The 12717-nt window shown below is 46.9% G+C and overlaps 1 protein-coding gene across 1 annotated transcript; it reads right to left on the bottom strand.

The window, feature by feature from the left end:
- Nucleotides 1-1940: 1940 nt before the first annotated feature.
- Nucleotides 1941-4205, bottom strand: SST (somatostatin). Its single transcript, XM_068119271.2, has 2 exons — nt 4008-4205; nt 1941-2874 (listed from the first exon to the last, which is right to left on the bottom strand). Exons 1-2 carry the CDS (start codon nt 4158-4160, stop codon nt 2632-2634), a joined length of 396 nt encoding a protein of 131 aa, XP_067975372.2. The 5' UTR covers nt 4161-4205; the 3' UTR covers nt 1941-2631.
- Between the last annotated feature and the right edge of the window lie 8512 nt (nt 4206-12717).

The raw sequence follows: 12717 nt of genomic DNA, 5'->3' as shown, positions 1-12717 counted from the left end.
TCTTCCCCCATCCAAAACCTTGATATTTTCTACCCCCGCTATTTCACCCCAGATCCACTTTTTTGAAATGCCAACTTCTTTCCTGGAAGTCCTTGGTGTCCTCGTGTTTATACTTCTCTCCCACACCCCCCTTCCCACGCCGCCTCCCCCCAAGCCCTCTCCCTCCCACACATTCCCGATGTCCCTGCTCTCAAATGTTGTGTTTATGTGCTTCCCCTTCTCTCCCCATCTTGTCTACCGCTCCCCTTTTTATATACTTTGTTTGTCTGGTTGATTTGTTTGTGTGATAAATGTTAGCTCTTTCACGAGCCTCGATTATGTTTCCACAAAATAAATAAATAAATAAATAAATAAATATAATTATAATACTTTATTTATGTTTAATAACAAAATAATACTTTATTTATGTTAAATGATAAAATAATACTTTATATTTATGTTAAATAATAAAATAATTCTATGTTTATTTTTAATAATAAAAAATGCGTTTGCTCTCTTCATAATAATCTGTCTGCATCGACCCCCAGAAAACGCGCTCGTGTTTTTACCTTATCCTTATGAAAATTCCAAACACTCATCCTTTGCCAAAAGGAAAATCATTGAGTTACAAATAGTTATTTTTAAAAATAAAATAAATTAAACTTTCGTTCTGTAAATATTATGTAAATTGCAAACTTCACCTGAATGTAACATTCCAAAAATACAGAATGAATGGTGTTTTGAACTCGCCATCTTTATTCACATCTTCATACAAAGACGTTGCCAAAGACACGTCACACTTGAGGAAAGAACAAAACGTGACACCTCAGCCTGAAAATGAAGTGAAATAAAGAAATGGAATCGAACGAAAAAAGAGAAGGAAAGTGATTGGGATGCGAAATCGGAGGGTTGATACATGCATCAGGTTGATGAGGAAATGAGATCCATGATCTAATGGGAATTTGGGGTTCCTGGTGGAGTGGATCCCTGATGGAGGTGCGTTTGGGAAATTTGGGGAATGGGATGGAAGAATGTTTGGGAGATTTGGGGAATGGGATGGAAGAATGTTTGGGAGATTTGGGGAATGGGATGGAAGAATGTTTGGGAGATTTAGGGAATGGGATGGAGGTGTGTTTATATAGGATTTAAGGAGTTTGTGGTGAAGGTGTACTTGATGGGTTTAGGGAATGGGATGGAAGAATGTTTGGGAGATTTAGGGAATGGGATGGAAGAATGTTTGGGAGATTTAGGGAATGGGATGGAAGAATGTTTGGGAGATTTAGGGAATGGGATGGAAGAATGTTTGGGAGATTTGGGGAATGGGATGGAAGAATGTTTGGGAGATTTAGGGAATGGGATGGAAGAATGTTTGGGAGATTTAGGGAATGGGATGGAAGAATGTTTGGGAGATTTAGGGAATGGGATGGAAGAATGTTTGGGAGATTTAGGGAATGGGATGGAAGAATGTTTGGGAGATTTAGGGAATGGGATGGAAGAATGTTTGGGAGATTTGGGGAATGGGATGGAAGAATGTTTGGGAGATTTAGGGAATGGGATGGAAGAATGTTTGGGAGATTTAGGGAATGGGATGGAAGAATGTTTGGGAGATTTAGGGAATGGGATGGAAGAATGTTTGGGAGATTAAGGGAATGGGATGGAAGAATGTTTGGGAGATTTAGGGAATGGGATGGAAGAATGTTTGGGAGATTTAGGGAATGGGATGGAAGAATGTTTGGGAGATTTAGGGAATGGGATGGAAGAATGTTTGGGAGATTTAGGGAATGGGATGGAAGAATGTTTGGGAGATTTAGGGAATGGGATGGAAGAATGTTTGGGAGATTTAGGGAATGGGATGGAAGAATGTTTGGGAGATTTAGGGAATGGGATGGAAGAATGTTTGGGAGATTTAGGGAATGGGATGGAAGAATGTTTGGGAGATTTAGGGAATGGGATGGAAGAATGTTTGGGAGATTTAGGGAATGGGATGGAAGAATGTTTGGGAGATTTAGGGAATGGGATGGAAGAATGTTTGGGAGATTTAGGGAATGAGATGGAAGAATGTTTGGGAGATTTAGGGAATGGGATGGAAGAATGTTTGGGAGATTTAGGGAATGGGATGGAAGAATGTTTGGGAGATTAAGGGAATTTGATGGTGGTGTGTTTGTGAGATTTCAGGAATGGGATGGAGGTGTGTTTATATAGGATTTAAGGAGTTTGTGGTGAAGGTGTACTTGATGGGTTTAGGGATTGGGATGGAGGTGTGTTTATATAGGATTTAAGGAGTTTGTGGTGAAGGTGTACTTGATGGGTTTAGGGATTGGGATGGAGGTGTGTTTATATAGGATTTAAGGAGTTTGTGGTGAAGGTGTACTTGATGGGTTTAGGGATTGGGATGGAGGTGTGTTTATATAGGATTTAAGGAGTTTGTGGTGAAGGTGTACTTGATGGGTTTAGGGATTGGGATGGAGGTGTGTTTATATAGGATTTAAGGAGTTTGTGGTGAAGGTGTACTTGATGGGTTTAGGGAATGGGATGGAGGTGTGTTTATATAGGATTTAAAGGAACATAGTGAAGGCATGTTTGATGGATTTAGGTATTGGGATGGAGATGCTCTTCTGAACTAGAATGGAGATACGTTTTGGAAGCGGCTTCTCAGCACGACGTGAAGGTTTTCCAAAAGAAATTCTTGCAGCTCGCCTTGCGCACCCGCGGCTCCACAGCATTGAGCCCGACTCCCGCCATGGCTCCAGCAGCATCGCTCCAGGCGGGATCAGCCAGCATGGACGGCTCTCCGGCGGTTTCTCGAGAGCCAAAACCAGCTGGACCCAGGTTTGATTTGGCTGCGAACTCCGCTAGATCTTTGGCGAGAATGATTCTCTGCTGCCGTTCAAACTCCTGGAGCATCACCAAAAAAGAGAGAGAAAGGGAGGGGGATAGGGAGAGCGTTTATTAATTATTCTTCCCATTAAGATTCACAAGGGTCAGACATCGTGGGTCTGCAGAGCCAATGAATGGCCAGAGATGCTTACAGCATATTTTCAAGTGTTTGTTTGTGGGTCCGTTTGTTTGTATTTGTTTGTGTGTTTGTTTGTATTTGTTTATTTGTTTGTGTGTATTTGTTTATTTGTTTGTGTGTTCATTTGTATTTGTTTATTTGTTTGTGTGTTCGTCTGTTTGTGTTTGTGTGTGTGTGTTTGTTTGTTTGTGTGTTTGTTTGTATTTGTTTATGTGTTTGTTTGTATTTGTTTGTGTGTTCGGTTGTATTTGTTTGTGTGTTCGTTTGTTTGTTTGTGTGTTCGTTTGGATGTATTTGTTTGTGTGTTCATATTTGTTTGTGTGTTTGTTTGTATTTGTTTGTGTGTTTGTTTCTTTGTGTTCGTGTGTGTGCGTTTAGGTTATTCTTTCATGGTCGAAATGTAGTACGAAGAGTCTCCATATTTTGTGTCTCAGTATCACAGAATGTGTGCAAGGATTTAATCTACCAATCGTTGGGCTTGATGCCCATTTTGAGGTCACTAAAGGTTTCTATAAAGTGCATATTGCGATGTGGGTCAGACAAGGCTCCGCAGGTAAAAGGTAACTACCACGAGATCAATAACTCCATAGCTTTTCAATGTCCAACACATCCCGACACCACCACCGGTAAAAGATCACCTGGCCTGGCAGTGCCGGCTATTCCTCCTTGCCCTCTTGGGATAAACACCACAAAAAGTTTCGCTATTTTTTGTGATTTTTAAAAAATTAGGATTGAAGAGACATCAAGGTAAATTTATCACATGCACGACAAACGTTAATTATATGATTCCGTATTATATTATGAACAGGTATTAATTAATACTCTGATATGAAGTACAAGGGAACTGGTGATCAAGGGGAGCATTCCGGTGGATTAGATTCGAACCTGGCTTCTTTGTATGACGACACAGGTAAACGAATAGGCCGAGACATTTGTATTTAAATATTACACTATCCCTTTTACACCAAAAACATCATTCCACCAAATTTTTGTTCACCCGAGTACCAATTACCTGGCGTGCTGCGTTCTCCAGGTGCTGAACTCGTTCTTCCCACACTCCTGGGACCAGAGAAGCCCCGTGGGCTGCGCTCAAAATGGCCCCCAGGACGAGAAGCATGGGGAAGATCCCCTGGGCGGTCTGAGTTCTGTGGATGGTACGAGGCATGCTGGAAAATGAAGGACCTGGGTTCGAGACTGCACAGGTGTTGCTTTCTGCACAATTTACAGCTCGGTGTTTCCTTTATATTCTCTCATTGGGGAACCGCCCCCTCCCTCCGAGATTGGGGAACCGCCCCCTCCCTCCGAGATTGGGGAAGCGCCTCCTCCCTCCGAGATTGGGGAAGCGCCTCCTCCCTCCGAGATTAGGGAAGCGCCTCCTCCCTCCGAGATTGGGGAACCGCCCCCTCCCTCCGAGATTGGGGAACCGCCCCCTCCCTCCGAGATTGGGGAAGCGCCTCCTCCCTCCGAGATTGGGGAAGCGCCTCCTCCCTCCGAGATTGGGGAAGCGCCTCCTCCCTCCGAGATTGGGGAAGCGCCTCCTCCCTCCGAGATTAGGGAAGCGCCTCCTCCCTCCGAGATTGGGGAACCGCCCCCTCCCTCCGAGATTGGGGAAGCGCCTCCTTCCTCCGAGATTGGGGAAGCGCCTCCTCCCTCCGAGATTGGGGAAGCGCCTCCTCCCTCCGAGATTGGGGAAGCGCCTCCTCCCTCCGGGGGAATGGCCAATCGCAGGATGTGACGATGTGCCGGATTGGGCTAAATGAACAAGGTGTGCTCACGGATATGTAAATGAGGCTTAAAGGGTGCATCAGGTAACTTCCACGCATATCCACCATTCATCCATGAACAAATCCAGATTTTTTAAATTTTCAATCCAATCCACCACAAATCAATGCATATAGTTACTTACATGGTCACGTGACAGTGTAAGACGTCCCTAAATTCACATTTTAAGGTGTTTAGTGAACCTTGGACGAGCAATTATTACCTCGACCACCAAAGGTGAACCGACGTCATGGATTCGCTCTTGCCTGTTTGTGAGCAGAAAATCTAAAAAGGTTGTTGACGGATTTGGACGAGAATTAAAAAAAATTGTGATTCTTCACCACCATTGAGTGATTGGACAAAGAAGGATGAATATCATGATATTTCAAAAAGTTATGGACGACTAATGACAAAACGTCGTGGATGAGTTGGTTTGGTGACAAGAACAAGACGATTCGATTCGATTTTGGTTCAGGTCAGAATCCAGATCCAGCCTATCAGTGGGATTCAAATGGTAAACTGTTCAGCTTGCCTCTACCGAGTGCTGTTGTAGGTTTACCTCGATTTCCTTTACAATGACAACATGAAATGTTGCATGACGTCATATATATATATATTGTTGCGGATCTCAAACGTCGGCTCTCCCCTTATCAAGGGGGGGTTAATCCCCTTGTCCTCTTATCTGGCCGACGCGACCCTGGAAGTTATAACGTCCTTCCCGGCATGGCGTTAGGTAGGGTTGTTAGGCCTAGGGATTCGCTACTACCTAAGTACTAACGCCGACCGGAAACGAGGGAATAACTCCCGCTCGAATCACGGATATGGATGGAAACTCTGAGCGGATAGCGATCCGCGATCCGAGCTGTTAACAAGTGACTAGACCCGATTATGGCGGTTCCGATCATGCCACGTTTACCCAATGGAGAAAAGACTAGGACGATCGGATTAAGGAGAAACCAGAAAGAACAAGGCAATTTATTAACAAATGTACAAAGAAGAAGAGGAAACGAAAGAATGTACAAGAAAGAAAGAGGAAGGAAAAGTACACAGGGCAGCCTTAACTACGGTCTTAACTTATTCCCTGGACAAACGGGCCTGTCTCTCACACAGACACTCACATGGGGATTGCAGATGGTATGGTGGAAGATCCGGCGATGGTGTCCAGGCTCCAGTCTGGCTCCGGTCCAGCAGACGAAACCCGGCAGGCAGCTCTTCACGTTGCATAACACGAGCGGACAATTATAATCACTGGGGGAAGGCTGGTATACTGGCGTACATAATATGCGCACTACTCGCTCCAAGCGCACCCTCCCCAATGTCCTGCACGCTGCAGTTCGTGGCAATGCGTGTCGCGCGCTCGCCCTTAGAACAGCGGGTTGCCACAGCACGACTCTTTGAAATACCAAGGCTTGGCTTCAGTTCCCTCATAAAGTGCATGTCCCAGGTCAAGCGCCTCTCTCTCCCGCTCAGACCTCTTTTATGAGCGCTGCTTCGTAATTCTCTCAGTACAGTCTTGTTTAACGAGCGCCACTGCATAAGTCCTTTCAACCATGATAAGTTCTTCCAATACCAATCTTTCACTCGAGTCCTCCCCGCACAGTCCTTTTGAGGGCTTTGCGTGCGCGCTTTTATAATCAAGCCAGCGAACGCTCTCGAAGCCCAAAAGCCACGCCTATCAGGCGATGTCACTCCAGCCCTGGGTGGCTGGTTATGGCTTACCGGCCCCACCCTGACGGCTGGGTGACATGGCCACACCTCCTCCCTGGCGCTCCGCCCCCTTTTTCCGGGCTTCACCTCGTGGCTTATGGCGGCGTTGAGCGAGCTCAAGGGCAGCAAAGGCTGCTGGCCAAGGAGTGTACCAAATTGGGAGGGGCCATGGGGCACCGACTGGAGAGCGCTTAATGGCGTCGCTTGGAGGGAGGCTGCAAAAATGAGGGGAAGGGCCTACTCTTATTTGATTGACGCAACGCAGATTCATCTATTGGAAAATGGCCTTATCTAACACATACTAAGAAATAACTGATGTCCTATGGTGACCTATGTATTGCTTGTGGCCTATCTATGGGGTGCTACCTTTAACCTTTAATGATGTTATATTTATTTACAAGTGTGGGTTCTCAAAACAACACAACAAACAACATGCATTTTAAGGCCATTTTCCCTGCTAGAGCGGGGGTTAGCCTTGCGGTCCCCATGACAATCTTCTCCATTTTGCCCTATTTTCTGCATCTCTCCTTGTTAACCCCCTTGCCCGCATTTCTTCTTCCACCATCTTTAGCCAAGTCTTTCTCGGTCTTCCCCGTCCTCGACTTCCTTCTACATTCATTTCCATCACTCTTCTCAACCAGTCATATTTCATCCTTCCTCAACACATGACCAAACCATCTCAACCTGTTCCTCTTCACAGCATCAATCACAGGCTCTATTCCCATTATCTTTCACAATTCATCATTTGTCTTCCTCTCTCTCAACGATACTCCGCACATCCAATGAACCATTCGCATTTCCACCCTTTCCAGCCTTCGTTGCTGCTCTACGTTCATTACCCATGTCTCGCTCCCATAAATCATAACACTTCTCACACATGCAGCATACACCTTTCCCTTCAGCTTCAACGACACTCCCCTCCTCATCAGCACGCCACTCAGTTCCCGAAACTTCTTCCATGCACATCTCACTCTTGCAACCGTTGCCGAGTCTGATCCACCTTCTCCATTCAGCATGTCTCCGAGGTAGCAAAATGTTTTCACACCTTACAGCCTCACGCCGTCTCCAAGATCCAACTCAACATTTCCTCCATCTGCAGCTCCCTCTGTGCACACCTTACATTTGAATGTAGCTGCCACACTGGTTAATGACCCTCTTAGACCACTACATTTTTGATGAACCCACTCAGCGCACATTGTACATTGAATGGAGTTCACTCCGACACCCTTCCTGCACACAGCACATGGCCACTTCCCAGTTCTTTTCACCTCACCACATGCTTTACCACTTGCCATCACCTTCGTCTTTCCTATATTCACCTTCAGACCTTTTGTCTCCATACATTCCTTCCACTTGTTCATCTTTTCCTTCAGTCCATCGATACTTTCCGCAATCAACACCAGATTATCTGCATACAACAACTCCCACTGTAAACCCTCCTTGACGTTCTGAGCCAGCACCTCCATCACAGCTACAAATAGCAGTGGACTGAGTACCGACCCCCGATGCACTCCCACCTTCACCTCAAAACTCACCACTGTTCCCGTCCTTCGTCCTTACAGCTGTGCACGCTCTTTTGTACATTGCCATCACTACTCTGATCAACCATTCCTCCACTCCCAACAACCTCAATGCCCATGTCAATACTTCGTGTGGAACCCTATCGAATGCTTTCTCCAGATCAACAAACCCAAGAAACAACTTCTTTCTCTTCTCCATGTACTTCTCCTGCAACTGCCTCACAATAAAGAGCGCGTCTGTCGTTCCTCTTCCTGGCATAAATCCAAACTGTATTTCGTCGATCTTCACCTTCTTCCTTATCCTCCTCTCCAACACCCTTTCCAATACCTTCATTCCATGCTCCAATAATTTCCCATTCATTCTCAGTATTCAACAGCATTTCCATATATCTTTTCCATCTTCCATTAATTCCATCTGGGTCCACAACGATTTGTCCCACTTCATCCTTCAAGCAACTCACCCCCATCACATCACACCTCTCTTTTGCTATCTGCTTTGCAATCCTGAATACCGCTATCTGACCCTCTTCCGAATCCAAGCTTTCTCCGAACATTTTCCTACATGCCTCCTGCGCCTTTGCTACCTCTTTCTTTGTAGCCTTCTTGGCTGCCTTATAACTTTCATGCTCTGCTTTTTCTTCTCCCTTACCCTTCGCCTTCTGCCACTCCTTGAACTTCTTCCTCTTCTCGTCAATCCTCTTTCCAACTTCCTTCACCCGCTGAGCTCTCCTCGCACCTTTCACCCTTATGTCGCAGACAACCAAGTGGTGCTGTGAACGAGCCTCTTCCCCCGGGATCACCTTTGTGTCCCAGAGGTGCCCCCTACCTCGCCTACGCACCATCAGGTAGTCCACGGTTGTCGTCGACCCACCTGACGTGTATGTAACAAGCTTATTATCCTCTTTCTGGAACTGAGAATTACAAATCAACAAATCAGCTCCATCAGCAAACTCCAAAATCCTTTCACCTTCTCCATTTCTCACACCATATCCGTAACCCCCAGGAACTCCCTCAAAACCATCCATACTCCTTCCCACATGTCCATTTAGGTCTCCTCCTACCACAACAACTTCCTCATCTTTCACGTTTTCCATCAGCTTCTCTATCGCACACCAGAACTTGTACTTCTCTTCATCGCTCCGACCAACCTGCGGAGCATATCCCGAGATGACGTTCACCAAGAGCTTTCCAATCATCATTTTCACCATCATCAACCTATCACTCACTCCGGTCACACTCATCACACTGTCTACAAACTCCTCAGAAAACAGGACACCAATACCATTCACGCCCTCCGGGCACCCTTGCCCCACAAACTTGTATTTCTGTCCCTGCCTACCCTTCACCATTCTCACACCACTTCCCTTCCATCTCGTCTCTTGCACACAACATATGTCCACTCTTCTTCTGACCAATACTTCCACCACTTCTCCTGATCTCCCTGTCATTGTCCCTACATTCCATGTCCCAAACCTCAGAAACCGATCTCCACTTCGGGCTGTACCCTGCACATATGTAGTTGTAATAGTCATGGTTCTCTTTTTGAGGCAATGTTTTTATGGCCGGATGCCCTTCCTGACGCCAACCCTCTTAGTCGCCTCTTACGACACGCAGGGATATGGTGTACCTATTCTAACCAGAGTACACACCGGGATAAAGGTTTGAATAAAACCAAACGCGTTTAATCCCGAACAAATAAACGGAGAATGAAATCAATAATAACTATATACAATGAAGTAAAAATAAATCCGATAAAAACTAAGGCGTCAAGTCACAAGCACAGACGGGGCGAGGGACACAAAATGGCGACTTATCTCTGGTGGCAGCGGTTGAGAGGATGGGCACGGAGCAGGCGATGAGAGGATGGGTACGGAGCAGGCGATGATGAGCAGGACGACGAAGAGATGATGAGGAGACGAACAGGACCATCAACAGGCAATGGTGGAGGATGATAACACCAAGGCGAAACCAGGCAGGCAGGATGACCTCCTTAGCTTAAAGCTCTCCTTCTAAGGCAGACCAATCCCCTCAGAATACCAGTTCTCACCAAAAACGTGAGCTCCGCTCCTCAGGCTCGCGGTACAGTTCCTACAACATATCCAGGGTCTGCTCATATGTGAGTGCAGAAGCATGCTGCGGGTCCTCTCCGCTCTCCATTGCTCTGTGGAAATGTAAACTTGTTACCTCTCCCACGATCAAGAAACGATGTCCTGCTGCAGTTTTCGACAAATGAACATTCACCCTTCCGAAGCGAAGATTATATCACCAAGTGAAGGAAATTTACCCGGAAAGAAGCACTTTACCAAACGACTCTGTGGGTTCTCAAAACCGCAATATATATATATATATATATATATACAGTCACGTAAAAAAGTAAGTACACCCCATGTAAAGTTTTGACTTTTTCAACACATTTCAACATACAGCTATTTGATCTTCATTTCAACAATATTGATAGATAAAGGTGTTATAATATAACAAATATCATGAAACATTTACATTTTGTAGTCCATTGTATAATTTAAATATACATGAATGCAAATTTCGCATGTGGAAAAAGTAAGTACACCCCATGAAATGTTTTTAAAAAATCTTTTTAACATATGTGGACATATCAATATTTGATCTTCATTTAAACAGTATCTATAGATAAAGGTGATCTAATTGAACAACAAACAATGAAAAATTGACTTTGCAATAATTTATTCAACAAAAAATAGTTGCACAGATCGTTTCAAATCCCCCCACAACATCTCAATGGGATTTAGATCCGGGCTTTGACTTGGCCATTCCAGAACCCTCCATTTCTTTCTTTTCAGCCATTCCTTGGTGGATTTACTGGTATGTTTAGGGTCATTGTCATGTTGCAAGGTCCACCATCGGTTGAGCTTCAACTTCCCGACAGATGGCCTCACATTATCCTCAAGCACCCTCTGGTACAATGAAGAATTCAAAGTGGATTATATGATGGTGAGCTGCCCAGGCCCTGATGCAGCAAAGCTGCCCCAAACCATAATATTTCCACCACCATGCTTTACAGTTGGTATCAGGTTCTTGTGGTCAAATGCTGTCTTTGGTTTTCGCCAAACATGTCTTCTGGTACTGTGGACAAAATAGCTCTACCTTTAACTCATCTATCCAGAGCACATTGTTCCAGAAGTGCTGGTCTTTGCCGAGGTGTTCAATGGCAAACTTTAGTCTTGCCCTGATGTTCTTTCTGGACAGTAAAGGTTTCCTCCTGGCACACCTCCCATGTAGATCAAATTTGTGCAGCCTCTTCCTGATGGTAGACTCGTGCACTTTGACATCAACAGTGGCAAGAGCTACCTGTTGGTCCCGTGATGACATTCTGGGGTTCTTAGAGACTTCTTTCAGAATCTTGCGGGCTGCTCTCGGGCTGAACTTGCTGGAGCGGCCTCGCCTGAACAAGTTGGCAGTTGTTTGGAATCTTCTCCACTTGTAGATGATCTTCCGGGCAGTCGAATGATTGATTTCAAATTGTTTGGAGAGCTTTTTAAATCCCTTCCCAGACTCGTAGGCATCTATAACCTTCTTTCTGAAGGCCTCAGAGAGCTCTTTTGATCTAGGCATGGTGATGCCCCACACTTCAACAACAAAGAGTAAACCAAACGAAATGTCTGAGGTTTAAATAAGACAGGTTCCTCCAAGATCCTCTATAACGATGTTCTTGATGGAGCTGGGGCTCCCACGTCGATCGGAAGAATGGACGCGACAAAAAGCTGGAATTCATCCGAGTTGCTTTAATCAAACCAAACACTCAGGCACTCTGAAAAGGCCGTTTATCGGGCAGCAATATATATACATATTATCCCGGAGCGTTTGCCCAGGAAAGGCGAGAGGGGGCGTGGCCCAGCGTCCTGGCTGCGGCCTGGCAAGTTGAGGGCGAGCCTGCCCGGGCATGCCCGGGCATGCCCGGGCGTCCTGACCGAGGCCTGGCAAGTTGAGCGTGGGCCTGCCCGGGCGTCCTGGACGAGCCCGGCATGGTGATCGCTCCGCGTCCTTGATAGGTGCAAGGTGATTGTGAAAACCCAGCGGTAGCCGCTACACACGTCCCCCCTGAATCGACTTGCACCGGCAGGGTCAATTTGAGGGGGGTCCTGATGACCCGGCCGAAGCGACCCCTGGCGGGTCGTGGGAGGGGGTCCGGTGTGGTGGTGGGCGGTCGAGTGGGGGGCACCGTGGACGGGGGGCGGCCTCGCCGCGGCGGAAGGGCCACCCGTGGTGGGTGGTCGACGTCCACGTGCGCCGGCTTGAGGCGGTCCACCGCAATCCGGTCCGACCTGCCGCCGATGTCGATGATGAACGACTTGTCGTCCCGTCGCAGCACCCAGAAGGGCCCGTCGTACGGCGGCCGGAGTGGCCCCCGATGTGCGTCGTGACGCACAAAAACATACTCCGCTGTGCGAAGTGCTGGGGGGACGTAGGACTGGGGGTCACCGTGGTGGGATGTTGGCACGGGGGCAAACCGTCGGGCGGCCTCCTGGAGGTCCGAGCGCTGGTGAGCTGCGGACCAGGGACTGGTAGCGTCGGGCACGAATTCGCCCGGGACGCGTAGCGCCTGTCCATAGACAAGCTCGGCGGTGGATGCCTGGAGGTCCTCCTTGGGGGCCGTGCGGAGGCCCAAAAGGACCCACGGCAGCCGGTCAGCCCAACCGCCGTCTTGAAGGCCGGCCATGAGCGCGGCCTTCATGGAGCGGTGGAATCGCTCGCACA

The sequence above is a fragment of the Myxine glutinosa genome, unplaced genomic scaffold (assembly GCF_964187855.1).
Source record: "Myxine glutinosa unplaced genomic scaffold, kmMyxGlut1.1 SCAFFOLD_1656, whole genome shotgun sequence".
NCBI classification, from domain to species: Eukaryota; Metazoa; Chordata; class Myxini; order Myxiniformes; family Myxinidae; genus Myxine; species Myxine glutinosa.
Note: the sequence above shows the minus strand (reverse complement) of the source record. Positions and strands in the feature narration are given on the sequence as shown.